The sequence below is a fragment of the Fulmarus glacialis genome, unplaced genomic scaffold (assembly GCF_000690835.1).
Source record: "Fulmarus glacialis isolate BGI_N327 unplaced genomic scaffold, ASM69083v1 scaffold42934, whole genome shotgun sequence".
Lineage (NCBI taxonomy): Eukaryota > Metazoa > Chordata > Aves > Procellariiformes > Procellariidae > Fulmarus > Fulmarus glacialis.
Genome location: NW_009208188.1, coordinates 12,577 through 39,757, shown reverse-complemented (window position 1 = coordinate 39,757; position 27,181 = coordinate 12,577). Strand labels below are relative to the sequence as shown.

General features: G+C 41.0%; 3 protein-coding genes across 3 annotated transcripts in view; 2 read left to right on the top strand and 1 right to left on the bottom strand.

Annotated features, from left to right (window-relative positions):
- The window catches only part of LRRC31 (leucine rich repeat containing 31), a 9,248-nt gene extending 4,476 nt beyond the window's left edge, over nt 1-4,772 (top strand). The window contains exons 6-9 of the mRNA XM_009576393.1: nt 332-499; nt 1,612-1,779; nt 2,966-3,133; nt 4,296-4,772. Coding sequence (XP_009574688.1) covers nt 332-499; nt 1,612-1,779; nt 2,966-3,133; nt 4,296-4,615 — 824 coding nt within the window. The 3' untranslated portion in view covers nt 4,616-4,772. The remainder of the gene's footprint in view (nt 1-331; nt 500-1,611; nt 1,780-2,965; nt 3,134-4,295) is intronic.
- Nucleotides 4,773-8,981: 4,209 nt separating this feature from the next.
- Nucleotides 8,982-11,649, bottom strand: LRRIQ4 (leucine-rich repeats and IQ motif containing 4). Its single transcript, XM_009576394.1, is given in 6 exon segments — nt 8,982-9,131; nt 9,458-9,549; nt 9,552-9,630; nt 10,558-10,958; nt 10,961-11,437; nt 11,586-11,649. Coding segments are annotated over 6 exon segments (1,263 nt in total).
- Nucleotides 11,650-13,276: 1,627 nt separating this feature from the next.
- Nucleotides 13,277-23,347, top strand: LRRC34 (leucine rich repeat containing 34). Its single transcript, XM_009576392.1, has 10 exons — nt 13,277-13,392; nt 14,302-14,426; nt 14,586-14,650; nt 15,400-15,483; nt 17,098-17,226; nt 18,990-19,085; nt 20,871-21,025; nt 21,116-21,271; nt 22,728-22,854; nt 23,144-23,347. Exons 1-10 carry the CDS (start codon nt 13,277-13,279, stop codon nt 23,345-23,347), a joined length of 1,257 nt encoding a protein of 418 aa, XP_009574687.1.
- Nucleotides 23,348-27,181: the final 3,834 nt, after the last annotated feature.

Below are 27,181 nucleotides of genomic sequence, written 5' to 3'. Positions count from 1 at the left end.
CCTAGTAGAGGTCTTATCCATAAGACAATTAATTAATTGCACTAATTAGCACATCCAGTAGTAATTTCAGCAAAACACTGAGGATTGAATGGGTCTGCAGGAGGAGCTGGCCTCACCTTCACCTGCTCTTTTAGAGAAGAATGGTGTTGCATAGATGGGGAAGCTTTGCGATACTACTGTATGTCTGCTGTGATTATACGCTGAAGCTTAGTCTAAGAGCTTTGCCTGCAATACCTTGTGCAAACTTTGACGTTAAAGTAAATAAACGCTAAAGCCGTGACCTGTGCTATTGTAGCAGCTGGTGACCAGCATGCTCCCTTTTCCATTTCAGACAGTGCTTTACAGCACCTTGCTGAGCTAAGAAAATTAGACATATCATGTAACAAAGAGATTGGTGGTGGCTTTAAAGACTCAACAGCTCATTTGGCCAGCTTGAAAAACCTCGAAGTCCTTGATCTCCACCAGTGCTGTATAACAGAAGAGGACATGACCGTTTTGTGTAAGGACATGTTGAGGAAATCCATTAAGTATGCAGGTTTTGACTTCTGAAAATATCTCAAAGGCGTAAGAGATTCTGCCTCACCTAGTCTAGCAGATCTCAGTACATTTTCATTAGGCCGTTCTGGAAGTGCAGTGTGGAGAATAGCTTTCTTGATCAATGTGGAATGTTTTTTTGCTGTATCTAAGGAAATCTCATGGTGTCTGATCCCATGTGGAACTAAGGACCTGAATCTTCCATGATTCAGACCCATGATGTGAAAGTAGGAACTGCCACCAAGCACTGCTTTTTTTGATAATCAGTAATTTTGGAAACATCCAGAGCCAGTTCCCCCACTGGTATAAATTGGCATGGATCCAAGGTGCATATGTGCATGTAAATGTAACTGCCTAAAACTCCCTTAGTGAACTTTAAGTCAAGTAGAGAGTGATGTTAGGAGATCTTGCATTGCTGCTCTCTGTTTTATAGAAAAGCTGAGGACTATAGTCTCTAGTTTGAATTGATCCAACTCATAAATACTATTAGGAAGAAAAAGACATTTCCTATTCAATCAGTGAGACAGTTTATTCTTCTGTGTGCATTATCATAATTTTTGATATTGGTTTTTACTCTTTAAAACAACAACAACAAAAAATCCTATATTGCCCACATGTTGTTTTCCGTGATAAAGAAAATAATTTGAAAAGCTGCTGCTGACGCATTGGGAAATATTAACTGTTAGTAATAGCAATCATGATTTGTTTTTAATTTCTTGACCAATAGAGAATAATCACATTAATATGAAGGAGTTTCAGTTAGCAGTGCAGACATTTGGAAATAACCCGCATCTCATTTAATGTTAAATTCCCTACTTCACCTAGAAAATTTCAACAGGAAGCTGTGTTCTGACAACATTCCACACAGTATGTAATACTTAATTTCTTAAACATTCCTACTGAAAATGACAAGGCTATTTATGGAGTAAAACATTACTCACCATAAATTTGAGTGTCAAAACTTGGCCTTGACTTTTGGATTGATTTATAAAGAAAAGAAATGATGTCAGGCAAATATACAACTATATATTTGTTCTGGATCGGTGACTGTCTAATAAATATTTCATGTTTTCATAGCCCAGGTGATACCTTTACTCTCCAGTCTTCAAGAGCTGAATTTATCCTCAAATAAAAATGTAGGAGTCTCATCTGATCCTCTTCTGGGCAGGCTCAGGTTTTTACCGAAGTTGAAATCTGTGGCCATCAGCAATTGTGGTTTAGGCGAAGAGTCATTTTCATCACTAGGTAGGAATGTTTTTTTTTTTTTAAAGTGTGTCTATTCTCTGTGTATCCTTGTGGAACAAAGCACTTCATTCTCCTTTGGCTGAACTCCAGAGATCATGGTTACATTATACCACAGGTCCTGAGTGAAAAAGCCTGTAATGAAACCAGTGCTTCATGGGGACCTAGTTGCAAGGGAAGACCATTGTATGTCTTCCCCTAATATACCTGACTGGATAAAGTCCTTTTAGTCCTTTGTCTGATAGTGAGCTTTCGAATACTCCCTAATTCTGGAAGAGAAATCAAAACATGATTTCATATTATGCTGTAATTACAGTTTGGTTGTAACACTGCATTTGCAGTTTAGTGGGGTAAAGTTTTCGCTGAATGTTTTTCACCTCGCTGCAGGTGAAAGTTTCAGTAGAGTTAAGCATGGAGCAATGGAGGAACTGAGGAAATGACTGCAGTAGCGGACTAGATATTGCACAGCCATGAAGAAAAGTCCAATCTAACACAGGATATGTAAACTCAACCTCTTTTGCCTGCTTATTGCAAATCTCGGTGGATTAGCGGCTACACTGTCCCTTTGATAGGCGTTCCATATGGCACATGAAATCTAAGTACAGAGGGATCTGTTAGTTACTGTGTATTGTGCACTTATAATATATTTTGTATTATTTACTAGTGACATTGAAACCTATAGTAAAACTTGACTGCCTTCAGCAGAAGCAGTAGCAAGCTAAACTGGTCTGAAGTCCCTGCAGGCACAGTACTATATTTATATCACTACATTTATGTAAGAGTGACATCATGGAAATCGGTGTTGTCAAAAGATACAGAGCATTTCACCTTGCATGGTGAGTTCACAGCAAAAAATTGCTGTCTTTAAATTGATATAAAATGGTTTAAAAACAAGCTGTTACATTAAATTGACTTCAGTGGGACAAGGTTAAGCCAATAACATAAACAGAAAGACAAGAAACCCTTCCACAGAGTCCTTAAAGGTTCTATAGGCAGGCCCTTCCTATATTCTTTAAAGAGCACAGGAGATATTTTTTGTCAGACTTTTATTGGGATAAAATAAGTAATTCTAAGCACAAGTAGGCAGCCTGTTAGGAGCCTATTTACAGGTGAATTGCCGGTGAGGTGTCTATTGAGGCCATGTTGTTTTCTCTTAGTAAGCAGAAGTTGCTGGTCTTAATCTTTTCAGCTGAGGCTGCCCTTCACCTTCCTGAACTGGAGATATTAGACCTTTCTTGGAATAAGTGCGTTGGTGGGAACCTAAAGCTGCTTTTGGGAGCACTAAAGCTTGCAACGGAGATTCAAGTGTTAAGACTGAGCAGCTGTAACTTGGTGGCTGAAGATTTGGCACTTCTAAGTACGTATAACATGGTATTTACTAGCAGTCAAGGAGCCAGGGCATTTAGACCACAATTCAGAAGGGACTTGTTCCATGGGCTGAGCACGTTTTTGCATAAATCAAATGAAAAGATGGAAAATACAGCAGTATTTTTCCCAGAAAGGGTTTTCATTTTGCTGAAGACTGTGTGTCCTGTACATGCACAATGCAAAAGCTGAAAAGCATAAAAATGCAAAGAATCATTTTAGCAGAGTTTTATCTATTAATACAAAAAGACAGCACTTAGAAAAATGTAGGTTTTACGTCTGTTTTTTATATCAGATATTTAAAGCTGCCTCTGAGGAGTTTTATTTTGCTCGGTTGCTGGTTTTGGGTTCAGTAATTTATGGGAAATGTACGTGCTGACAGCCAGTAATACAGGCACTACCAGCTCTCAGTCCATTCGGTGTGTTTCTGGAGTCAAACTCTTATGGGAGAATTAAAACAGAAATATTTTAGCCCACCTCTTAGCAGCTGCTGAGAAATACTGGAAAATAGGAACCCAATGAAGGAATAAATTCTAGGATCCTTTTAAAAACCTGTTTATTTTATAATCATCCTTGTGATTCTGTGGGCCTGACTCATGGGTTTTGAGTGTCTGAGATTGGCAGTAGCTGTGTCACAGCTATTAAGGCCCTGTAATCTGAAGGCTGGTGAGACGAAGCCTGAATATTTTTGACTTTACAAAAATCACCCTTGATGGGTGTTTCTTTTGCCAATCATACATTAAGGATCATATTAGGCCCATTACCCTCCCACAGTGAGAGGTGGCTGTTGTAATCACGCAACCTCATCTAGTTTTGCTTTCCTCTTTCTAAATCTCCCTGTAAAGCCTGTCTGCCTATTTCAACTGGCACTTGATATAACCTCCTTCCAACTGACTCAAAGCTTTTCAGGTTGCCGTACAATTTTAACTGCGTACTTCTGTTCCTTTTGAATTGCCTGCATTTTAAATGTAAACTCCTTCAGCTGTGATAAAACAATCTTTCTGAGATCAATAGCAAGTGATTTTATGTTGCTGAGGAATTGAATCTTGCTCTTTGACTGCTGAAAGGCCTTAAATAATATGGTATTATTTAAAAAGCTTTTAAAGCAATTGCCAGGATGTATTAGTTGTGTTTGTGTCTGTCATTTCTTGCAGTGTTACTGACTCAGGACGGCCATCTAGCCAGATTACGGAAGCTGGATTTGAGTTATAATAACAACATCTCTGACGAAGGGTGGGTGGTTTTCTGTCAAGGCTTAGCAGTATTCAAAGAACTCTCAGAGCTGGATGTCAGTCTTCGCCCATTGTCCTGCCGAGACTGTGGGACATGGTTCAGTGAGTTGTTAGCAGCACTGACAAAGCTGCCTGCCTTGGCAGAGCTGGGGATGCAAAGATGGGTCCTTTCAGAATCGCAGCGGAAACAACTGGAAAGCTTTAATCAAGACAACAGAAGAAACATTCGTTTTGACTGTTGATGGAGGTTGAAGGCTTCTGGAAGGTCTTTCACAAGCAGCATGTGAACCAAGTATTATGTATCTCTGACTTAGAAGACTGGCTAATTTTTAGTAATCTCGTCTCATGAGAGCTCTTGAAATAGTTCCATAATTATATAAAACTGTTATTTAACCCTCTACATGCATAGATCATTCAATTTAATAACATATTCTTTCAGATTCTCTGGGCCATGCTTATACTCCTATGCTGATACTACTATGTATGCTTAATCTTCGTGTTGTGAATACAGCAATGACTACTGTCAAAAGAGCAATGATGATTTCAGATGGACATACTGAAGGTTTGCCGATGGAGGGAAGTGGCTGGGGTGTGTGCTAATGCAGATGGGTGGGCAGTGTGAATGTGGCCTCATGTATATACGGAAAATGCCTCTAATGTGGAAAATACTTGAAACCTCTGTGTGTTAAATTTTAGTTTCTTCTCCCCCAAAACTTTTGCCTCTTTGAATGCATTAAATCTGCATAATTGTGAGATTTGGAAAGCATCCCAACAACTCAGGATTATATATTAGTCCAGTAAGGAGAATACAGAAGGAACTGTTCTGCCTCTGCTCTGGCCCTTGATGCCATCTCATAGTGTAAATGCGAATCAGCATAAAATCAAGGTAAGAAACAGTTGATTGTCTTTGCAGGTCTCAGGCAAGGGAAATGCTGTGGTAGGTTAAATCAGAGATATGTACCTTAGCAAGGATTTTGGATACAGAGCAATCCATAAGCATTCTGGATAAGGCTATGCAAAAGACTTCAGGATACTTCAGGGATGCTCCTTCTCACCCTGAGCTGTTTCAGCCTTACCCAGAGTGTGCTTTCTGTACGGACCCTTTTATGACATGCAGCACAAAACCAAACTTCCAGATCTAAGAGTCTGATCTAGAGTGTATGAAAGCCAGTGAGAGTCCCCGCAGTGCCTTCATGCTTCCTGCATTCAGGATTAATCCATTAACCTTCACAACACCTTGTGATGTAGACAGTGTTCTTATCCTTACCCTAAAGATGAAGGAAATAAGCAAAGTCTATTATTCAAAGCCACAGGGCAGCTGCTAGCTAAGAAGAGAGCACCCTGCTCTGTGCCCAAGTCTTGTTAGAAAAAGCACCAACCTGGGTCATGTAAGTGGCTCCTCCTTTTATCATTTGATGATTTCTTATTTGGCATTTTGTTGTATTTGCTTACACAGAGCCAAATTCTGGCATAGTCACTTGTGTCATGGAGCATGTTAACCCACACGTGAGCTCAAAGACTGCAGTGGGATTATTCATTGGTAAGGTATTTTAGGAAGTAAAGATATTAAATCTGCGCACTGAGTGAGGAGTCTTAGAGAAATCCTGAGGCAGCTTGAGGGATAAAGTACTGCTCAATTAGCCCTGAGTATATCTACACGCTGCAGCAATCTCCTGGAGGAGAGGCACAACAGGATCATTCAGTGGCACTTTCCTAACTTGCTAGGACCCCTCTCAGCAAGTTCTCCTACGCAGATGCAGATCAATATTCAGCTTTCAGTCCAGGTGACCCTTCCAACTGGGATCAGGGTTATAACCCGCAGCTGGTACCTCTTGATCATTTAATCCATGATTTCATGTGAGGGTCTCTATGGACTTCCTGGTTCCAGTTTCAGTTCCACTTGAAAAGTGCGCTTGGCTCCCCCAGCTCAGAGAAATGTGAGATGAACTGGAGTGTCTTGGTCAGAGGTAGCAGGGAATTGCTGCTCTGTGGGATCATTTATTTTCTACAGAGATCCTCAACCTCTGAAATGAAGCAAAGAGCCCGGGTTTCATACAGGGATAACAAGAGAGACTTTCAAGCAGTGACTCAGGCCAGGAGAGTTATTCTAATGTGGAAGTACCATCATCTCTGTTTAACAGCAGCACACCAACCTCTTCTCTTAATCACTTGCCTTCCTGTTAGTTTTCTCCTCAAACCTGCCTTTGGTCCAACTGGGAAATTGATCCTTTATCTGTTCTATGAGAATCCCTGTGAATCACTCTTTTCCCACTTGAACCTCTCTCTCTAATTCAGTAAAGCAATTGGCCCATGTTTAATGTCCAGTATCTGTTGCAATCTTACTGACTGAATTGGACTTCAGTGTTGGGATTTCTTACTTTGTCATAGTTGGGTTCCTCATTCTCAGCTCCAGAGCACAGCAACCTCTCCACTTGCTGTTCATGATCCCCTTCTCAGTCCTTTGCCCTCTCATGGTTCTGTCATACCTATTGTGCCACCAAAAAGCTTTTATTAAATCAGTTCTATTAAATGTCCTGTCTATCTGCCAATCTTCCCGGAAATCTCTCTCTTCCAGTGATTGCCTCCTCGGTAGTCTCTGAATCATCCTTCTTTCTGTTCCTCTTTGCCTTCACTTAGGGTGAAAAAATTTCGTAAGACACCTCCAAACAATCAAAACAGCATCAGTTAGGTAGTAAAATGGAAAACCCAAACTGAGCCATCCCACTTTTCTGCACTATCAGGTCTCTCCTGCCAACAAGCATATTAATGAGGTTTCAGTGTCAATTGATTCAAGAGCCAAACGGAAATACGATCCATACTCTGGACGCAGATGTAGCCGCAGCATTCAGAGAGCACTACCTGGAGGTGGAGCTCTAGGAAGAGCTGGGTCTTAGTGACCCTGCCTTCACCACCACGACTTCTGAGGCAACTCAGACAAGGGGAGAGAGAGCAGGACTGCAGTTCCGAGCAGCCAATTAAACTAAATAAAGGTTCTGCTCCCACCCACTTGTGCATTTTGAATCTGCACAGTGGTCCCAGTCCAGCTCTGTGCTTTATGTATGCTGCAGATAAAACTCTGGAGGGGTTTAAGAAGTAACTGAGCAATATAAAATAAAAACTAGACAAGGACATCAGATGCCTAGGACAAACAGCTATTTGTAAAGTACTGTGAAAGACATGGCTGCATATAAATTTGGCATGCTAGAATTATAGTAAGGAGTGTTTGTCATGATTCTTTTGAATAACATAGATGTTATGACATGCCAGGACCCAGAATCATTGCAGAATATTGCATTCTGCAGACTCTCTGCTTTCAAATAAGCCTGTCGTACACAGACATTTTACAAACTTGTCACCAAGGTATCTCAGAGATGAGCGATAACACTAAGGATTTGACAGCTTGCAGTCATTCAAAATACTATAACTACGGATTGTCAAAACATCAGTGAACAGTTTTACAGAAGTGTAGAGATACTTACAAAACAGCTTTTTACAGCTCTGTAAGACAGGATGGTAATGCAGGTTCTGGTAGAAGTACATATGTTCTGACTGCCTGGAATCCTCCTCCATATTTCCAAACAAGGTATTGATCATTTCTGAATGTAAAACTCATTAAATAACTGCTAGTAGGTGGGGCCACAAGTACTGTTTCACTCTAGATATGGCGTACCTCACTGACTGGAAAACAGATTTCTAAGAATTGCACGTAAAATATTTTTGGATTCAGAACAAAGAACACTTCATTGCACCAGATTCCTACAGATTAGATTAATATCCAGTTAATCAGCTGCCTTTATGCTTTGAGATAACATACATTCAGAATGAGACATCTCAAGAGTATTTTGGAATCTGCCTGATTCAGCTGGAGTCAATGTTGACAAAAACACAAAACCAAACCTCAACACACAAAAGCAAACAGCTGCAGCACAAAGAACAGGAATGATGGGGAACATTCCTGCGAGCTCCCCATAAACAGCATATGGATGAGGCACAAACAATTCAGTCTGTGCATGTAATGAATGTGTGTATTGAACATCTCACCAGAGCGTTTAAAATTCAAAGTATCTTCTCCCAAATACAGAAGGATGGGACTCAGGCTCTCCTAGGAAAGCATTTACTTCACTAGGTGAAGACTATTCACCTGGCAGCCAGGTGGCCAAATCCAGCTTTCAGAAGTCCTGCTAATTGGCACACCAACAGTGCTAGTGAACTAAGCTGCACAGAAATGCAATGAACTGGGGAAGATGGAAAGACTGGGCTGGGGAGCACCCCCAGAGAGCTGGTTCCTTACCACCCCCCTGGAATCACTGGTGCTGACCCAGTGAGTCTCCTCACTTTGGGGGGTCTGCTTGGAGCTGAGCTCTGGGAAACACCCTTTTCCTTGGACTCCTGAGGCTGAGACGGGTCACAGGGGAGGACCTCCTCTCCACCTGGCTTGGGCACAGCGCTTCCCCCACCCTCCCAGTTCCTAACTTTTATCCTATTTGGCTCCCTTACAATTACAGGATGAGCCCTGAACGATGCACTGCGTTCCTTCCTTCCCTTCTCTCCCTCCTTCTTCCAAAATGCTTACTGGTACTTGTGTCCTTAAGGCCACAAACGCAAAGACTATTTTTCACCTTGTATTTGGCATACAGAGTCTGGGAGCTGTTTAAGGAGGTTGTTGCGACAGTCAAGTATTTTCAAATGGGTCAAGGAGCTGATGGCTGCGGGCAGGTACTCCAGACAATTATTCTCCATATGCAGTTCTTTCAGATTCTGGAAAATATATGTGCATAACTTTTAATAATTAAAGGATTTTTCCTTAGCTTGATATAGAATCAATGTACAGAGAATATCAGTAAGTGCAGAAGTAAGGTTTATAAACTGAGCTACCATTGGGATGACTACTAAACACAGAGAGACAATGTGACTTTCAAACAGTGAGTTTTGATATTATTTCTATTCTGATAGCCCTGGCCTGATACTGCACCATGTACCTAAAGAGATTAGGAGAACCTTCAGTCCTGCATTTGGTAGCAGCTGAAGTCCACGGAAGTGCCATGCCACAGCAGACCAAGATGTCCCCCTTCTATTGCTCCTACCTGCAATTTGCTGATGTCTTCTGGCTGACTTGTGAATTTAATTCCTTTATCTTGTCCCGGGTATAATCTCTCTAATGACTCTGGAGAAAGATTTCCTTTGGAAAGATACTGAATTGTTTTTCAGATAAGTTAAGGCATTTCAAATTTGTCAGTTTTTTCACCTCTGCAGGTATCTAGACACAGTCATTAAAAAGATACATTAAGTCAATTAAACAGTAATCTTTGGGATTTTGTTTTTAGGGAAAAATCTCCAAGAAAATGCTGTGGAGTTGTATTACTATTGATAGATGAACACAGAATATTCTGCTCATTAATATAACATTATACCTCACAGTATGGTGGAAATTTTGGCAAAAAAATCCATGTTGTTTCCTCTGCTGAAAAGATTTCTTATGGGTTAATTTTATTTCTTAGCAGAAACACTAGTCTGCTTCTTCATTTCCTTTGTATGCACAGTGCAGGGGAGAGTAATTTAAATGAATGAAATCTGAAACTGATTCTTTTGCATAAATTACTACTTCTGTAAATGTAACCTTCAAGAAGAAAATTGCACAAGTGAAAATCCCTTGGAAAACAAGCATTGCATTATATAAAACGGAAGGTGTATTCTGAGCCCTAAAACGAGTATGTCCATGAATACTTACATATGAATGTTACACTTAAAATAGCACAGCTTTAGGGTACATAATTGTTCATTATCAAATGAACAGCAAATGTGAATGGTGCTAAAGGCATTAACAATATCACACCCATTTTTAAATTGCCCTCTGCTCTGTTTCAGTTTGTGACGTATTGATTCTATCCAAATGCAGCTCTTACTTTCCAGTGTACACAGAAAAAAAGATGCAAAAAGACTGAAGCAGTCCTTCCAGTCAGTATTTCATCTTTACGATGCAACACAAAGGTCAGTGTTTCCATGTTCTTGCTTTTTTCTCCCTGCCTGAATACTCAGATGTCAGTGATAATGAGTAACCCAGGCTCAGGTGCATACCAGGTGGAACGTGCCTTAGGGAAAGGTGGCACTCAGTTGTAAAGAAGAACTTAGATTTTGCAAAAGGGAGGTATCAATAAAATAAAAATGAAAACAAAGGAACAAATACCTCCTGTATCCGATTGCCATCCAGGGCCAATACTTCCAGATTTTTCATAGTGCATATTCCTTTAGGAATCTCATCAAAGCAATTTTCACTCAGATCTAGTATCCTTATGCCGGTTAACCTGGGTACTGTGCACAGTCCGGTGTTCCTCAAATAAACACGGGAAAGGGACGGCCAGCAGCAGATCTGGTGTGGGAACTTCTTCAGGCTGTTAGCAGACAGTCTGAATACCCTCATTTCAGTGAGATTCTTCAAACCTGGGGGAAGCTTTTGCGGGAGATTATGAGACAGATCCAGCACAGCCAGCTTCTGGCAGTGTTGCAGTGTAGGAGGAATGGAGGATAAGTTATTAAAAGCTAAAAATAGCTTAACTAAGTTTTTCAAAAAGCCTACCTCTTCTGGATGAGACTGATTAGATTTTGTTCCAGATCTATTCTTTCTAAATTAGCAATATGGCAAAGCTCCTTGGGAAAACTTTAAAATCTATTTTTCTGGAGGTAAATTTCCTTGAGTTTTGTCAGGTTCACTATTTCTTTAGGCAGACACTTGAGATTATTATCAGAAAGGCCAAGCAGTTCAACACAATGGAGGTATTCACAGATCCGCACTGGGATTTTGTGCAAGTTTGTTTTATAGAGCCTGAGCTGACGAAGGGACTGCAACTTGCTGATAACTGTCAGCGAACTACAAGAGAGGGGATTGTTACTTAAATCTAAGCTCAGAAGACATTTCAGCTCCCCCAGTTCTTCGCATATGTCCTGTATGTGATTCTGATCCAAGTAGAGGACCTTCATATGCCTCAGGTGATTGATGACTCTGGGGATGCTTACAATCAGGTTCTTTTCAATGTGCAACTCTTCCAGATATTCTAGACTCAAGACCCCTGGTGAGATGGTTCACGGTTACTTGTTGGCTAAATCAGTGAAAAATATCCTGTCTGTGACACATGTGGGAGAAAGAGCTTCATTCTCTGGCACTTCATTCACTGGTATTTCTTGTGCAGTCTGATCATGGTCATCCTCAAAACCAACGGTTAGCTTTGGGGCAATGAGTGCCCCCTGCGCTGGCTGCCTGGCTCTGCTGAGACTCAGCCATCTCTGCTCCTTATTTTTAATTTCAGAAGAGAAAAAAATTAAAAATAAACAGTACTCAGAGACCTGTCTATGCTGAATAAATACTGGCAGAATTCAGCATTTAGGGACAGGTTCTAGTCTCAGTTGTACCCCTGCAAAAAGCTGCTTGTGTTCATTGAGATCAAATCCTGCAGTACGTACAGCAGGACCATATATTTGAATTCCAGTGCATCCTGAAGTGCCCCAACAGCCAAATTCAGAGGGTGACCTTGTGAAGTCAGGGGAGCTGGACGAAGAAGCCTCCTTGAGTCTTCAAGGACTACATTTACAAACACTGACTGAGATCTGTCTTCAGCTTGTAAAATGGGAAGAGTCCTATTGTAAAAAGGTGGGACCTTCTTCTGTAACACTTCATGGTTTCTGAGCCAGAGAGATGCCAGTGAGTCTGATATTTGATAACCCTCAAAGTTCTACTGTTGCTGATCGCGAAAGAGCGAGAGGTGGGAAGGGGTGACTGCCTGAGCAACCTCTGATGTCTGGATGGAAGAAACCTTTCAGCTGGCATTTAAGGAATGATAAGAGAGAAAGTGGAGGTCAAGAGGCAGCTGCCAGTTGTCTCCCACCTGACGCCCTTTTCTCTTCTGCTGTAGCCGCGCTGGGAGGACATCATGCTTCCAGAGATGAGTAGTTTCCAGGTGCCGCCAGGACAAGGAGGAAGAACTGAGTGACCACCACGGGGAGAGACCCATGCTGGGCTTCCCAGTCTAATTCAGATCTTGCACGAGGGTATTTTCATTTTTATTGGCTCAGGGTTCAGTACTCGGGTGTGAGCCCCACACACCGTGGGACGGGAAAGCGTGCGATCCCAGCCCACCCCTCCTTCGCGCAAGGGCAGTAGTGAAGCTGGTAGAAGGATTTATTCGGTGGAAAGGACCGGCACAGGCACCTTTGAAGTAACTGCTAATCTGTGTAACCACGGAAATTTTTGCAAAGCTCCTTGGAGACCACGGGTAGACCACTAAGTAAATACTCTGGGGGTGAGCTGCCAAAACTCCCCTCCCCGCAGAGGCTGGGCACCACAGATGCGGCCAGGCCTCCGCCGTGGGGGGGGCCCAGCACCCCACGGAGGTGGGGCTGCGGTGGGGCCTCCTGCCAGCGTCCTGGGCTGGGCCTGGCTACCTTCGCCCGCTCCCTCTCGGAAACGGGCTCCATTACCAAACATTATTAACCTTGGAGCAGCCTGGCTCGGCCGTGGGGCAGAGCTCGCCCTTGGGCCGGCCACCGCGGGTTGACGCAGGGAGAGGGTGCAGGCGTTGATCGGCCAGGTAGGCCTGCAGAGGTTGGGGGCCCAGCTGCTTTCCAGGGAAAAACGACCTGCCTGTATGAATATTAATTCTCTGTTAGCTCAGATCCTGTGCGACGGCGGATTAGAAACGCATCCACAGATCCACATTTTTCCCTCATGCTTCTCCTGTCTGTCTGTATCTATCTGTTATTCTTGTGTTGCATACCAAGAATTGTAACCCTTTTCAGCCCAAACCCATTTTTATTGTTATGCAGAGCCTAGCACAACAGTGCTTGGGTCCATGGTGATGTTGCTAGGCTGCCTTAACGATGCAGTAACACTTCGTTTTGTTTTCCAGCAGGTCATGTCAGTTCATCCAGATCTTCACCAGCACTATGTGCAGGCCTGCCAAAACTTGGGCCAACCTGAAAACCCCTTCATTGCTCGTGTGCTTCAAGAAGCCGGTAAAAACGATAAAATGTAAGGAAATAACAAACAGCGTGTTTCAGATGCTTCTGAAAGCCTTAAACGAGATAGCAGGACAGGGAATTGAACATTGAGAAAGTTCATGCAGTTTCAGGCTTAAACACAAATCACATTTAGCATTTACTGCTGAAGTTCTGGTTTGACTCATCTTGACATCATCTTGGCAGAAGTTTGTATCTACATATCCCTTCTGGGCAGCTTTACAAGCAGTGAAATCAAAAAAAGTGAGAAATGTACAGGATGGTGCCTTTGTGTCCGTTAAAGAAGCCAAACCCAGTGTCTAGTCATCCTAACTCTTGTCCTTTTGTCTTGCTCCTGTTTAAAAAGCCTCAGCTGCATCCAGTTAGCTTCCAGCTGGTAACGCTTCCTTGAACTGTCTCTGAATCCTGCCAAGGTATTAACCACCCAAATTCTCACTATGTGGCTAGGTAGGGCTTCCTCTCATGGATGCTCCTGGGGTCAAACTTAATTGTCCTTTGGAGAGAAAAATCTGAGAAAATACAGTGTAGTGCAATGGTTTGTGTTAGGTTTTGATCCTGAGGGCATGATAGAGTAAATAAAGGAAAAGGAACAAGTAAAAAGGAGATGATGAGGTAACCTCCAGGATAGCCTTTATTTCCATCTGCCTTCCCCTCATCTTGCTTCTTCCTGCTTTCTGTGCTTGTGTGCTAGGCGTGGTCTTGCAGCTGTGCGGTGTCTTCAGAATATCAAAAAGGAGAGTGCTGAGCTTGAATCACGTTATGGTCAAACACTGTCACGGTGTTACCAAAGGTAGCAGCAGCAGCTAACTGCATGCAAACACATTAGCGAGGGCAAGCATGGATACACTTCTTATCTGGAGAGAGAATTCGTTTTTCTGTATCATTTTACTTCTCCCCCTGTGCTTACATTTTTATGTTACAGCAGATGGACAGAAGGGATCACATTAAAAATAGCTGGAAATAATCATCTAGTGCCTGTGCAGAGACTTACAGATGACGATCTGCAAGTTCTTGCCTCTGTCTTACGCAATAGTGTATTTGTCACAGGTAAGCTTTTTTTCATGTATGTTTGACATTGCTGTGCTAATGTAAGAAAATATAAGCAGTCTTGATTTCAGCCTTAGTTCATCTTCATTTCTTTTTGTTTAGAGATCAGTTAATTGTAGATACGCATCTGTCACATTCTTCATTCTTCATCTTTTTCAGGTTTGGATCTTAGGTATAACGTATTGACTGATGCTGGAGCAAAGCACATGGCAACATTCCTCCAGGTGCCAAAATGATGTTTATCATTCAGCAACTTGTAATTTATTCGGCTATGATAATATTTATCTGTGGTAAATTGGAGACAAGAATGCATTGGTTTGGCAAAATTCCATTCATTTTGACTTTCACATCCAAATTTCTCCCACCAGAATCTCAGATTGTATTCTCTGGGGAGATTTTTAATTTCTGGTAGAAAACCGTTGGATGTTTGGCTAGGATGTCATGAAGAAGGAACAGTGGAATAAACTGTGGGGCTTTTAGGCTTACAGTTCAATTCAACAAAGGAGGTAATGGTAGCGTCAAGTGTGCCAGGGCCTTTGTTTTAGATACTTTATCATCTCTGTTAGTCTTTTTGAGGGTCTAAACATGGGAAACTTTAATGCTGCCTTTCTGTCATTGTAGTGCACACTCAGTGCCTGTGTTCCTGGAGCTCAGGGAGGGCCATTAAGTTCACAAAATGCCTGAAAGTCTGTATATGAGCTTGACTACCTGCCTCATTTGGTCATGCTGAACATGAGTTCCTAGGTGGTTTCTGTAAGCCCCATGAGGACCTACACACTACATGTTCTTCTGCCTTTCCATCATCATCTGCCAAATACTTTGGCATTCTTTAACTGCTTCTCCAAATCAGGGGCTGCCTGAAATGCAGTGAATGACAGAGTTTTTAAGTACGTGTACGACGTGTCTCCTTTTTGAAAAATGCAGGCATGCTTGGAAAAAAGTCCCATTGCTTTCTGCTTTGTTTGTTCCTAAGGAAAACTCCACTCTGCGGTACCTTAACCTGATGTTTAATGATATTGGCTCAGGTGGAGCAGAGCTGATAGCAAGAGCACTCCATGTGAGTATTTGTCTGGGAGATTTAGACAATGACATCTAGTTTGATATTTTTGCTTTTGATGAACAGTACTAGCTGTCCTGCCAACATCAGAGCTGGCTGAAAGAGCCCTCTGTCTTCAGTCCATTCAGCATTTTGCTGTATCACAGGGATTGCTTGTTTTCCCAAGGCAGACTTCAGAAATCAGATTTCACACAAGAGAAAGTTGCACTGTGCTGCTATTAACACTTAATTATCACAACTATCACAGCTGGATTTTTCTGTGTGAAAAATGCTATGCTATGCTATAGGACATATAATGCCATTAGTTTTTTCCTTTTTTTTTTTTTTTTAAAAAATTGTATTGAATTTGCCTGTACTTTGATGTCAATATTTGTCTTGATTCAGGATGTCTGAGACATGTTTTCAAAACTTTGCCTTACAGCAGCAGCATAAAACCATGTTTATTATTTTTAATGTGGTTTCCCAAGGAAATGAGGCTTGCGTGTAAGATTTGTTGTGTTTATGAAATGAGACTCACGCGAGCTCTTTCTTTCTCCTTCATAGTCTTTGTACTCTGAACAGATTTCAACTAAATTTGACAGGCCTCCAAAATGCTAAGGTTGTACAGTAGGTTGTACAACACTGGGCTTGCAAGCAACCCCCAAAGCTATTCGTGCAGCCCCGTGGCAGCGTTCGCTGGGTTTGCAGAGCAGGCGGTGGCAGGACCTGACCAGCCAGGCAGCCCCTTGGCTGCATGGGCTCCCGCTGCCGGGCCAGGCAGGGGGGGATCCGGTGGTGCAGGGGGTGTGCTACTGAGGGAGGGAGAGGCAAAGAGATGCTGTAGCGAGATACCACAGCAGGGGAAGGCGTACTGGGGACAGGTGGAAGACATAAAAGCCATGTGAAACCAGGCTTCATTAGTTCTGCTGCTCACAGAACTACTTGTTTTGTAATCACTTAATAAATCATAATCTCAGGTAATGAGTGATTACAATGGTACTGAGGAATTAAAAGTACAAAACTACTCTGCATTGCATTTCGGGCTTTAACAGTGAATACATATTTCGTATCTATTGAAATTCTGTTGAGGGTGAGGGGAAAGATGCTGGCTTTTTTAGACCACTGATCAGAACTTTATATTGCCAGTAAGTCTCCAGTCCAGCAAAGACTTACACACTGGTTTGACTCTGCACCAAGGAGTCCTACCGAAAGTGACTGGCCTCACTGAGCTTTGACTGGTCATGTGATTTAAAAGACTATGAAAAATAATGCAAATTACATTCTTGTTTAAAATATGCATATTAGATTTAAATCAGTTTTGATATAATTTGCATTTCAGGTGCCAGTTTAGGCAGAAATATCTGCCTGGATTATTTTCATGAGTGTGAAATTTGTAAACTTGAGAGAAACAAAAGTTTTCAAATACTTGAGTTTTGCTTCCGGACTCTCGTGTGTTTGATTCTGCTGTGGGGAGCCTGAGCCAACTGCTTAGTCAGTGGTATCACTTAGACACAATTCTTCTGGAGGGATGTTTTGTCTTTATGTGACAACCAGCAGGATTCACAGGAAAAAAGACAGTGTTTTCTGGGCCATTTAAAAGGAATTTTTTTTGGTTTTGTTTTTAATTTTGTCTAGATGAATGAAACTCTCTTGTATTTGAGAATGACTGGAAACAAAATAGGAAACAAAGGTGGGATGTTCTTTGCTTCAATGCTACAAATTAATTCAACCTTAGAGAAGCTGGATCTTGGAGACTGTGATATGGTGAGTAACCCAGTAAAATTATCAGCAATGACATTAAGTCTTTCAAGGGCATTACAAAGGTCCTGCAGTGCTTAGTTAGGGGAAAATGCCATGTGTTGTCATTGATTTTACATTTTGTGATAGGTGGAGGTAACACAATATGTAATATTGCAATGCATATTTGGAAAGGCATGTTGTATAAAACACCTGTGAAGTCATAACTGATGATTTATTAGAGCCACTATGTCCCTGGGAATTCAGGTGCTTGGCTTTCACATTTTCCAAGGTTTGTTTCTGCTGTTCATTTTTGTTATGCTGTCTAAATCCTGTGTAATTAATGTTGAAGAAAGGACTTCTTATCCCTTAGAGGTTCTTTTCCTTCTAAAGTGTGCAGTGTTGTAACGCCTGAAAGTCACCCAGTCCCATAGCTCTGTTGCTCCTATCAGAGCTTGATCCATAAAGGACATAAGCACGAAAGTGCTGAATTGAGTAGAAAGGCACCCAATTTCATCTTAGATAACTTGCCCCCTCCTAGAAGTGCTGAGACTTCTTACACAGTGCACAGGGAAAGTCAGGAGGGTAGAAATGGGTCAATGCACTAAGCAGGGTGCTTCCCACTCTAGCCAGTAAAAGCCTGTGGATGGCTTTTAAAAACCTGTGGGGTACAGCAGGAGGTAGCAATTGGAGCTGTGAACCTCTTCCTGGTGCAAGGTCCCAGCGCTGACTGATGGTGTGTCCTTGTGTGATCACATCAGAGGGGCTGGAAGGTGGAAGTGGTTCTTCTCCCTGCCTGGGAGAGTTTGGTCCTGTATCTTGCCCTCCAGGAGAATGCTCTAACCAAGCTAGAAGTGAAATTAAGATGGGCCACTCTCAGCCTTCCTGTTAAGGGTGTTCATCTTTTCAGGAGATAATAAAGCATATGTTGGGCAGGCGTAAGTTTGACTGTAACCTAACAGTTATGACTGTCAGCTGGAGGCAGGGAGAGAGCTGGGGTCAGATGAAAATTTTATTATATTTGTTTCCTGGAATTACAGAATTTGCTCCTAAACCAGAAGGGGGAATACTTCTCAGAAACTGTGAAGGGTGTTATGAAAACATAAACAAGGAAAGTGTAGCCAGTGTAGGATTTATTTGAAAGCTTAATATGTTTATGCTTATTAGGGAGTTGATAGAAAACTGATTTAAAATGAAGTAGCTTTGGGTGTAGACCAGCCTAATTGGAAAATAATGTAAATATAAATTAGTAAGCAAATGAGAAGGAAATACAAAAATCTGAACTGGCCTGTATTCTAGACTCTCACTACTCTGTACCACATTAATTCACATTTAGTATGAATTTACCTAGCGGATAAATGTTCCCTAAGGTCTTTTACCAAAGACCTTAGGGAACGCACACAAGCTGATTTTAATTCATAAATCAGGAAAACCAAAATACAGGATCAATTAAAAGGACAAGTATCTTTGAGATGCATTATTCTTGCTTTTTATTTTCCGAGTTGCCAAATTTCATGGTCATTTGTACTACTTAGTCTAATTCCACTCTATTATTCCATAGGGAGTCGGCATTGGTATTATCAGAAAATATGTTGTGTCTGTAAGTGCTTGTCTGCTGCACTTGCATCTCTCCAGAGTACATGGAGGCAGAAATAATAGTATTTCCAATCTGAGCCTATTTGATGTTTTTGATCTTCTGACAATCAATTCTAAGAAGTTATGGTAATTTGGTAGCTTGATCTATACGTTGGACAGGTTTCTCTAAGGAGTTTGTTTATTTTCATTTCCAGGGTATGCAGTGTCTAATAGCAATAGCAACAGCCCTGACTCAGAACAAATCAGTCAAAGCAATAAACCTAAATCGTCCTTTACTATACAGCCAAGAGGTATGTAAGTAGACTAGCGTCAGCTCAGTCAGAGAGACAAGTGTAAGTAAAGTCAGTACTGATGTATTTATGGACAGCTGAACTACATGGCTCTCTGGGTTTCCTTAAAGAGTGAAGTAAATGATTGCAGAAATATTCTTTTTCTCTTTCTGTGCCAAGTTTTGTGCAGTCACAGGCTGCCCCCGTTTAACTAGAAGGTTAATTTTTTTAAAAAATTCTTGCTTGGTACATTTGCATTTAGTAGATAATAAGCTAATGGAGAGGGCTTGGTATTGGAGAACCAAGTATTCCTTCTGCTGTTACAGCATGGAGAGTTTTATGCGTCGTTCAGCAAAGTGAGGGAGAAATGCTGTTTAGCAGGAAATGAGGGGAAGAACAAAAGACTGCTGTTCATCTGAGCAGTGCGATACCTGAGCAATTGCCAGAGCCCGCAGCCTAAAGAAGAAAGGCACACTTCAACAATATGCCATATTCACTGTGCTGTGTGGTTTTGTTGTTTCACTATGTGAACTTGACGCATGAATTTAACAAGTGAATGAACCTCATCAATGTAAAACCTATGATGCATTTGTTAGCCAAAACAAAGACACAAACCCTCCAAGACAATCGAGCACTGAAAAGAGAATCTGCAAGGCAGTGTTTGCTGTGGACAGCACGCAGGCTGTGTACAGGCGCACAGAACTGCGGGGCTTTTGCTTGCAGACACGCTGCTTCTGCGCATCACGGGTCTTGGCTGTAGAGCTGGTTGCGGTGGTGGTTTCACCAGACTGGCAGCAGTTGTCAGATGTCTGCGATAGGTACAGTATTTTCCTGATGGCAGGATAATGAAATTAAACTGCCATGAAGACCAGACCTTCCTAAATTCCCAAAGGTGAATTTAACAGTTTAAACAGATTTTAGTTGTTTCTTTTCGACTAAGACAAGGCTTGATCTGCCTAAACCCAGTTTTAGAAATAAATTTAAACTTCTGCTATTGAAAATATGGGCCATTAAGGGCCTGGTCTGTATCTGTGGGAGACTCTATTTGCCATTGTTCCCACCTTCAACTCTACCATCTTCTGAGGCCTCTGGATTGTTGCCTTATTTTTGACTCACAGTATTCACTCAGTTACTTTCTTAACTAAACGTGACAACTTCAAAATGAACTTTAGAAATAAATTTAAACTTCTGCTATTGAAAATATGGGCCATTAAGGGCCTGGTCTGTATCTGTGGGAGACTCTATTTGCCATTGTTCCCACCTTCAACTCTACCATCTTCTGAGGCCTCTGGATTGTTGCCTTATTTTTGACTCACAGTATTCACTCAGTTACTTTCTTAACTAAACGTTACAACTTCAAAACGAACTACTGTGTGTTACAGTGACAGGACGTATTTTTTCCTGTAGCAATCCTGTTTCTTTTTATGAAATAATAGATAAGCGTCATGACAAAATACTTTTAATGTTAGTGAAGACTGACTCAAGCATTCAGATTTTTAAGAGCAGTGGCTGGCAGGAAAACTGATTAGACATAGTGATTCAAACATTGATGCTCCCGATATTTGCAGGGATGTAAATAGTACTGTAAATCTGCAAAGATCTTTCTGGTATTTTCTTTTTTTTTTTATTTTCAGCATTATCATAACATATTGTTTCCTGGCTACTTTTAATACAAAGCTGCAATATACAAAATAGGACAGCACTGATGACCAAATCTTGCTATTAGTTGTGCATCTCCCTTTTACTGAAGCAAGACCGTATCTTACCCTGAAGTACAGCTTAATAAAACTGAGTGTATGTTTTTAGGAAGAGACCACAGTTCATGTAGCTCTGATGTTGAAAAATAACTCTTCTCTTGTGGAACTACATTTGTGCAAGCATGAAATGAAAAACTTTGGGGTAGAGCGACTGTGTGAGGCATTGTATGAAAACTCCAGCCTGAGATACCTTGATCTTAGTTGGTAAGAGTTATAACGTGACATAGCCCTGACTAACATTAGACACTCATTTTCTTAGCACCCTTTTAAAAAAAATGTGTGCATCTCTTTCAGTAATAAAATAACCCGTGATGGTGTAAAATTTTTGGGACAACTATTAAAACGGAACCAAACCCTGGAAATCCTAGATCTTGGTGCAAACCGAATAGAAGATGATGGAGCCATCTACCTGAGTGAAGCCTTGGCTTTGTACAACAGGACTCTTCAAGCGTTAGTATTTACGTAACTTCCCCAGAGACTGCAGGTGTAACAACTTGGAGTATAAGAAGCTCAGACTTTGCAGTGGCTGAACTGACATCAAAACTGTGTGCTTTGATGTTACCAATCAAAATAGAAAAGTCAGGAAGTTACAAACTTATTAGTCCATTTTTCTTTCTCAGGAAAAAAAAATGCGAGTGACAGACTGGGTGGGATTCCTTTGCCTAAGCACAGGCGTCTCCTGCCATTGGCGAAGCCCCAAGACCTGTGAGACAACCTAGGGCCCTGGCAGGTAGCCCACAGGTCCTTTCAGAGCCCTGCAGCTTGGAGACCAGGCAGGTCAGATGGCACAGGAGGCCTGTGTTCGGGTAACTGAATTAAGTCCCTGTAGCTTCACGTGAGCTGAAGGAGTGAAACACTAGGCCAAGAAATGCTATTCAGTCCCATGCGCTAATGCCTCATGTTCACCTTCCCACACTGCCAGGCCTACTCATAACTCATTTTATTCCCTTTTCCTTGTACTTCCTTTTTCATCTTGTATCCATTGCTGTGTGGCCTGACATATGCATGTTCTTCTATTTCAGGGTTTTTGGGGGCTGACACTTAGATCAGTTTTGTAGTGGTTCATCTTACATGTGATTCACAGCTTTTACAGTCATTCTAAGGAGCGGGGAAGGCAATTCGATCTTGTTAGTTCTTTTTGCATCTTTAAAGCGTAGGTCCCTGTCGTGCACAAAGAAAACAAACCAAGAGCTGTACATCTTCAGAATTTTAAGATAATCAGATTCCATGCAGGGATAAGGCACTATATTTATTGATTTTGATCTTCAACACTTAAGAAAATCCTCTGTTTAAGTTAGCTTCCAGGTGAACCCAAAAGAGCTGTAATCTCTCCATCAGGGTGTATTTTGTAGCCTGCATTAAACCGTGCGCCGGCAGGATGTAAAAGCTGATCAAAGGTGTTACCTGAAGCCATTAGTTTTAAGTAGCAGACTGAGGCGGTGGCGGCTGCTAGGTGCCTCTGAAAGCCTTCCAGGTTCACTAATATAAAAATAACTGCCACTCCACAAAGATCAAAGCTTAGCCTGGATAAGTGCCAAGGCTTGGGCTTCAAAGCAGACTAGAGATGAGACCTGGCCATCACGCAGCAAGTCACCGACACCGAAGAACTAAACAGTGAACAATCTGGCTGCACGAGTCATGGAAATGCTTTGAGAAGCAGTACTAGTCCATAATCCAAACTGCCTTTAGCAACCTGAAAAAGATTTTATAGTAGGACTGGACTTGATACAAATAAATAATTGTATTGTTAGTAACAAATATAAGATTTCAATATACATGTAATATATGATATAGAATAATATGTGATATAAATAAGAATAAATCATAGTTAAACTCAGTTTTAACTAAGAGATGGGAATTCAGTGGTTTGACACACATTTGCATAACTATTTTCTCTGTTTATTAGATTGTCAGTAGTAAGCAACAATATATGTGGCAAAGGACTTGTAGCTCTTTCAGGTGCAATGGAAAAAAACATGGAACTTTCCTATATTTACATCTGGGGGAACAAATTTGATGAAGCCACCTGTATGGTAAGTGTTTGCTTCTGAACTCTTCTAAGAGGGTTGGGTTTTGTTTGTTTGTTCTAATTTGTTTTTACAATCATTGGCAAGACTACAGCAATTCATGAACAAGATACCTGATTTACTCTGTTTTTTTTTTTTATTAAATAATTATAATATGGTGGTGCTGTAATGAGACTCACTGGACATCAGCATACTGAAATGATCAAGTACACGCCTATTGTGTGTTGTCTTCTAGAGCCTTCACTGCAGTCAAGTGCAATATTATATGTCAGATTCTTGTTCTTACTCATTTCAGGCATTTTCAGAATTAATTAAGACGGGCCGCTTGAAATCTAATTGTACAGACGTGGCACCATATGAAGTAGATGGGCATGTTCACCTTGCAGAGCTCTCCCATGGCCTTAAGAAGCATTACTACTGGACACCAAGTTGTGGAGAGGTGACGAACAAAGATGCTAATGCCAGTCTGGCAATTGCAGCGGTTTCAGAATACTTGTGAGTGAGGTAGCAGCTGGATGCACTCCATATGCTTGAAGTTTTCCTATCTTGTTTCTAGTAAAATAGATTATATCAGTATCAAACTTGCTGCATGTTGTTTCTTCAGGGTCCTTAGTCTAGAAGGAATCTAAAAACACTTGAAGTGGCACTAGAAATAAAATATCGAACCAGTGACCTTAAAATTTGTTGCTAAAAATGCCCAAGCTATTAAAAGCCTATTAATATGAAAATGCATTAATTTTCCTGCAGTCGTTTCTATTGCACACTATCTCCTTCACCTTACCACGATTAGCTGTAGTTCCAGGATTCCCAGGTTATAGATTAATTTAGTGAAATAACATGCTAAGAGGAAAAGATTTTCACCACGGCATAGCGCACTAAAAGTGACACCAGGTATTAGCAGTAACAGGGAGTAGAACTGACCAGAGGCACGTGAAGAGTTTAGGCTGCAGCGGTTGATGCATGAGTTGAACTCCTAGCAGCTGAACTACTCTGCTCTATTTACGAGACCTTCTCAGATCAGGATTTTTATCAAGCGCTTCTTATTTTAAAAAGATGCAGGGGCTGGTTCAGAGCAGCAGCAGAGCCTATGGACAGAGTATCACGACCACAGGGTCCTCTTCCACATGGCAGCTGCAGAGGAGGAGCTGTCATTGCCCTTCCTGGGCTGTGGTCTCTGCAGTCGGGTTTCCATGTAGCAGGAAGAACCCACAGGTAATGTTATTGCATCTCTGCAGGCTGGAGTACAGCCAGGCAGATCAAACTGACAAAAACTTACACCCAGGACTGCCGCTGGGCAGCAGCTTTGCTTGACAGCAAATCAGATGTGCTGCAGAACAAGGTTCCTGTTGAAGCTGAGAGAGGTTTGGGTAAACCCGTTTGTTGCTATATACTTTCTCCTTTTACTTAGTAATGGCATGCTTTTGATCTTTATCCAAGAGTGACTTTTTTTTTTTTAAACAAGTTAAATGAACTTAAGCGTTAAGCCTTTATAATGCTGGAACTTTAAAGCTAGTGAACCTAGTTTACTGCTACATAAATGGTATTTTCATTAACTTGCAGCATGTACTTATTTCTTGTACTACAAATGAAAAACACCAAACTTGGTTTCATTATTTCTTCCTGTCTCTTGAAAACTGTTTAAAAAGATTTGTATCAATCATTAGAGCCATGTGGCAACTCCTACACGTGAATAAGACAACATATGCATATAATAGTAGTTAAAAATTGTTTAATGGTTTGGATACAGACTTCTTAGAAGTTTGGGAATCACTCAGCTTGTACCTGTACACCCACTCTGCTCGTACCTGTAGAAGTGACTAGATCTAGGCTCCTAAGTTGAAAAAGTCACCAAATAGGACAGCAGAGGTTTGCTCAAAGGCTTTCACTAGTGCCATCTTATGCATGTCTAAATATGCCTGTTAAAAATCAGTATAGAATAAGTAATGGAATAATCCTTGAATGTATGTGCACACAGGCAAAAGACCTACGAGATTGAAGTATGAGGGGAAAAAGATAAGAAAGTAATTTCAATAATAATACCTAAGAAGCAATGATGTAACTGCTGATGTTCTGGTTCTGTATTATCACAGTGGTAGTGTAGAAACAGGGAGATGTTACCAAGATGTTACCCCTTACCAAGCTGCAATGACCAAAGTGGTACTGATAGCTGTTGTAAGTGTTGGGGTGTTTCCCCCCCGACAAATTAGTCAGGCTCTGTTGGTCCAAAAAGCACTTTGTATCATAAGAGGACTTAGAGGTAAGCCCTCAGAGCCGGTATGTTTGTTCTATGACACACTAGTTGACATAGACGTCACCCTTCCTGCCTGCTAGAGACAGTGTTTAAGACCTGATCAAGTTTTCTTCACCCTCCAGACCAGAAGTTCCCCTGTATTCTCTTCACAGAAGAGCTTAACAGATGTGACACCCAAAAGCTGAGGGCAGAGCAGGAGACCAGAAATGAATTATCTTTGTGGCCTGCACAGAGACATCTTAACCTGTAGTCATCTTGTTAAGCACAAAGTCCGTAAGTCACACTGTGAAGACACTATTCTAGAGAGGAGCTTGTATTTTAACTGTCGTTGCACAAAAGAACAGAGCCATGAAAACAAAAGTTGAGGACGCACAGAACGTGATTGTTTGAGAAGAATCTGCATGCTATGAAAATTCATAAGTTTTTAAAAAATTAGACAGGCCTGTATTATCAAAGTTGATATTTTTCAGAGTGTTGCTGCTCTGGATTGTTGCAGGTTATACTCTGGTAGTCTAAAGAGAGTACTCTCAGTACTGAGACATTGATGATAGAATTCCACCACAAGATTCAGATCAAGGTATATTTTTTCCATATATCTTTCCTTCCTTTGTCCTGTATATGAAGTTCAGGCTAATTTCATTGCCCAAATTAAATCTTAATTTACGTGTATGAATGACATTCATTAATCTGCTGTGGTAACAGGGAACCAAATCTACCAAGTCAGTTCCCCACTCTATCAACAGCAGTATTTTACTTTTAGTAGATGTCATAAGATGGCAACAATATCATACACAAAATGTAACAGGATGGCATCTACTTTTAAAATTGCTAGCGTATGTTTTTAAAGTATTTTTACTCTATCTGAACCCTTGTTTAACAGCAAGATGCTTGGCCCAAAAGAGGACTCTGCATCATTGACAATATCCATAAAAATAGCTCATGTGTTCTAGTTTACTTTGATATTCCTTTATAAGAAAGGGCTGCAGAGTAATTCTTACTGAATTAGGTATAAACAACTTCCTGCAAACAAAAATAATTATTTATGCAGAAACCTGTATTGCTTAAAGAGGCCTACGCCAGAGACATTTATTGCTTTCCTTCTCTGAAAACTAAATCTTGAAATTCTTAAAAGATGTATCTTGTGTTCTTTGGAATGAGGGAATTTACATAGGCTAGAAATTTTTGCCATGGTCTTTCCGAGTAAGTTATTCTAGTAGCAAAAGCAAGCATAATCCTGCTCTGTAAACCATTGTTCAGCTTCCAAAAATCACAGTACCTTGCTGAAAGGCAGCATTTTTGCCCCAATTTAAAGGGAAGGAAAATGACTCATCCAGCAGGCCAGTGGTACAACGCCGGTCCCCTAAGTCCTACTGTGTGCTCTAGCCACCATATCGCCTTCTGTAAAGTTAAATAATCTAGTAAAAATAAGTTAAGATACAAATTCTGAATTCACTGAATATCTACTTTGCATAAAGAGTACATCTTCAAAGCATTATTTTACACTCTGTAAAAAAACAAAACCCCAAAACAAACAGCCCTCCCAAACCCCACCCCAAACACCTCAAAACAAGTGGAAAAAAATTAACCTAAGAGTCATTATACTAGATTGTATTTAGAATAAAGTGTTTGTCTAATTTATTTTGAACAGACCCAAAATACCTTCTATGAGAAAGATCAGGTGTGTTTACTGCCAAGAAGAAAATGTAGTAATCTTTGCTGTGTTAGTATGCTGCGCAAAGGGCTACCGTGCGTCCTTCTGACAGGGTGCTTTGACGGTGGTTATGTTAGACTGCTTCCCTCCTCCTTTTGTTGCTACCCCTTGCCGTTATAAACAGGAGACACAAGGTGAGGGAAAATTACAAAACAAGTTTATTAAAGTCTAACATAAAACACTTCAGGCTAAGTATGTACAACTCCCTCCCTTCCCAGGGGATTATAAAATTGAGAGTTGAGCTATATACAAATAACAGAGGAAAAATTGTATATACATGAAAGATATTTTTAAAATAATTTAACCAAAAAATCAGTTATTAGTCCTTATCTGAACTTAATTCTGCAAGGCTTATCGATAGCCTCTCCAAG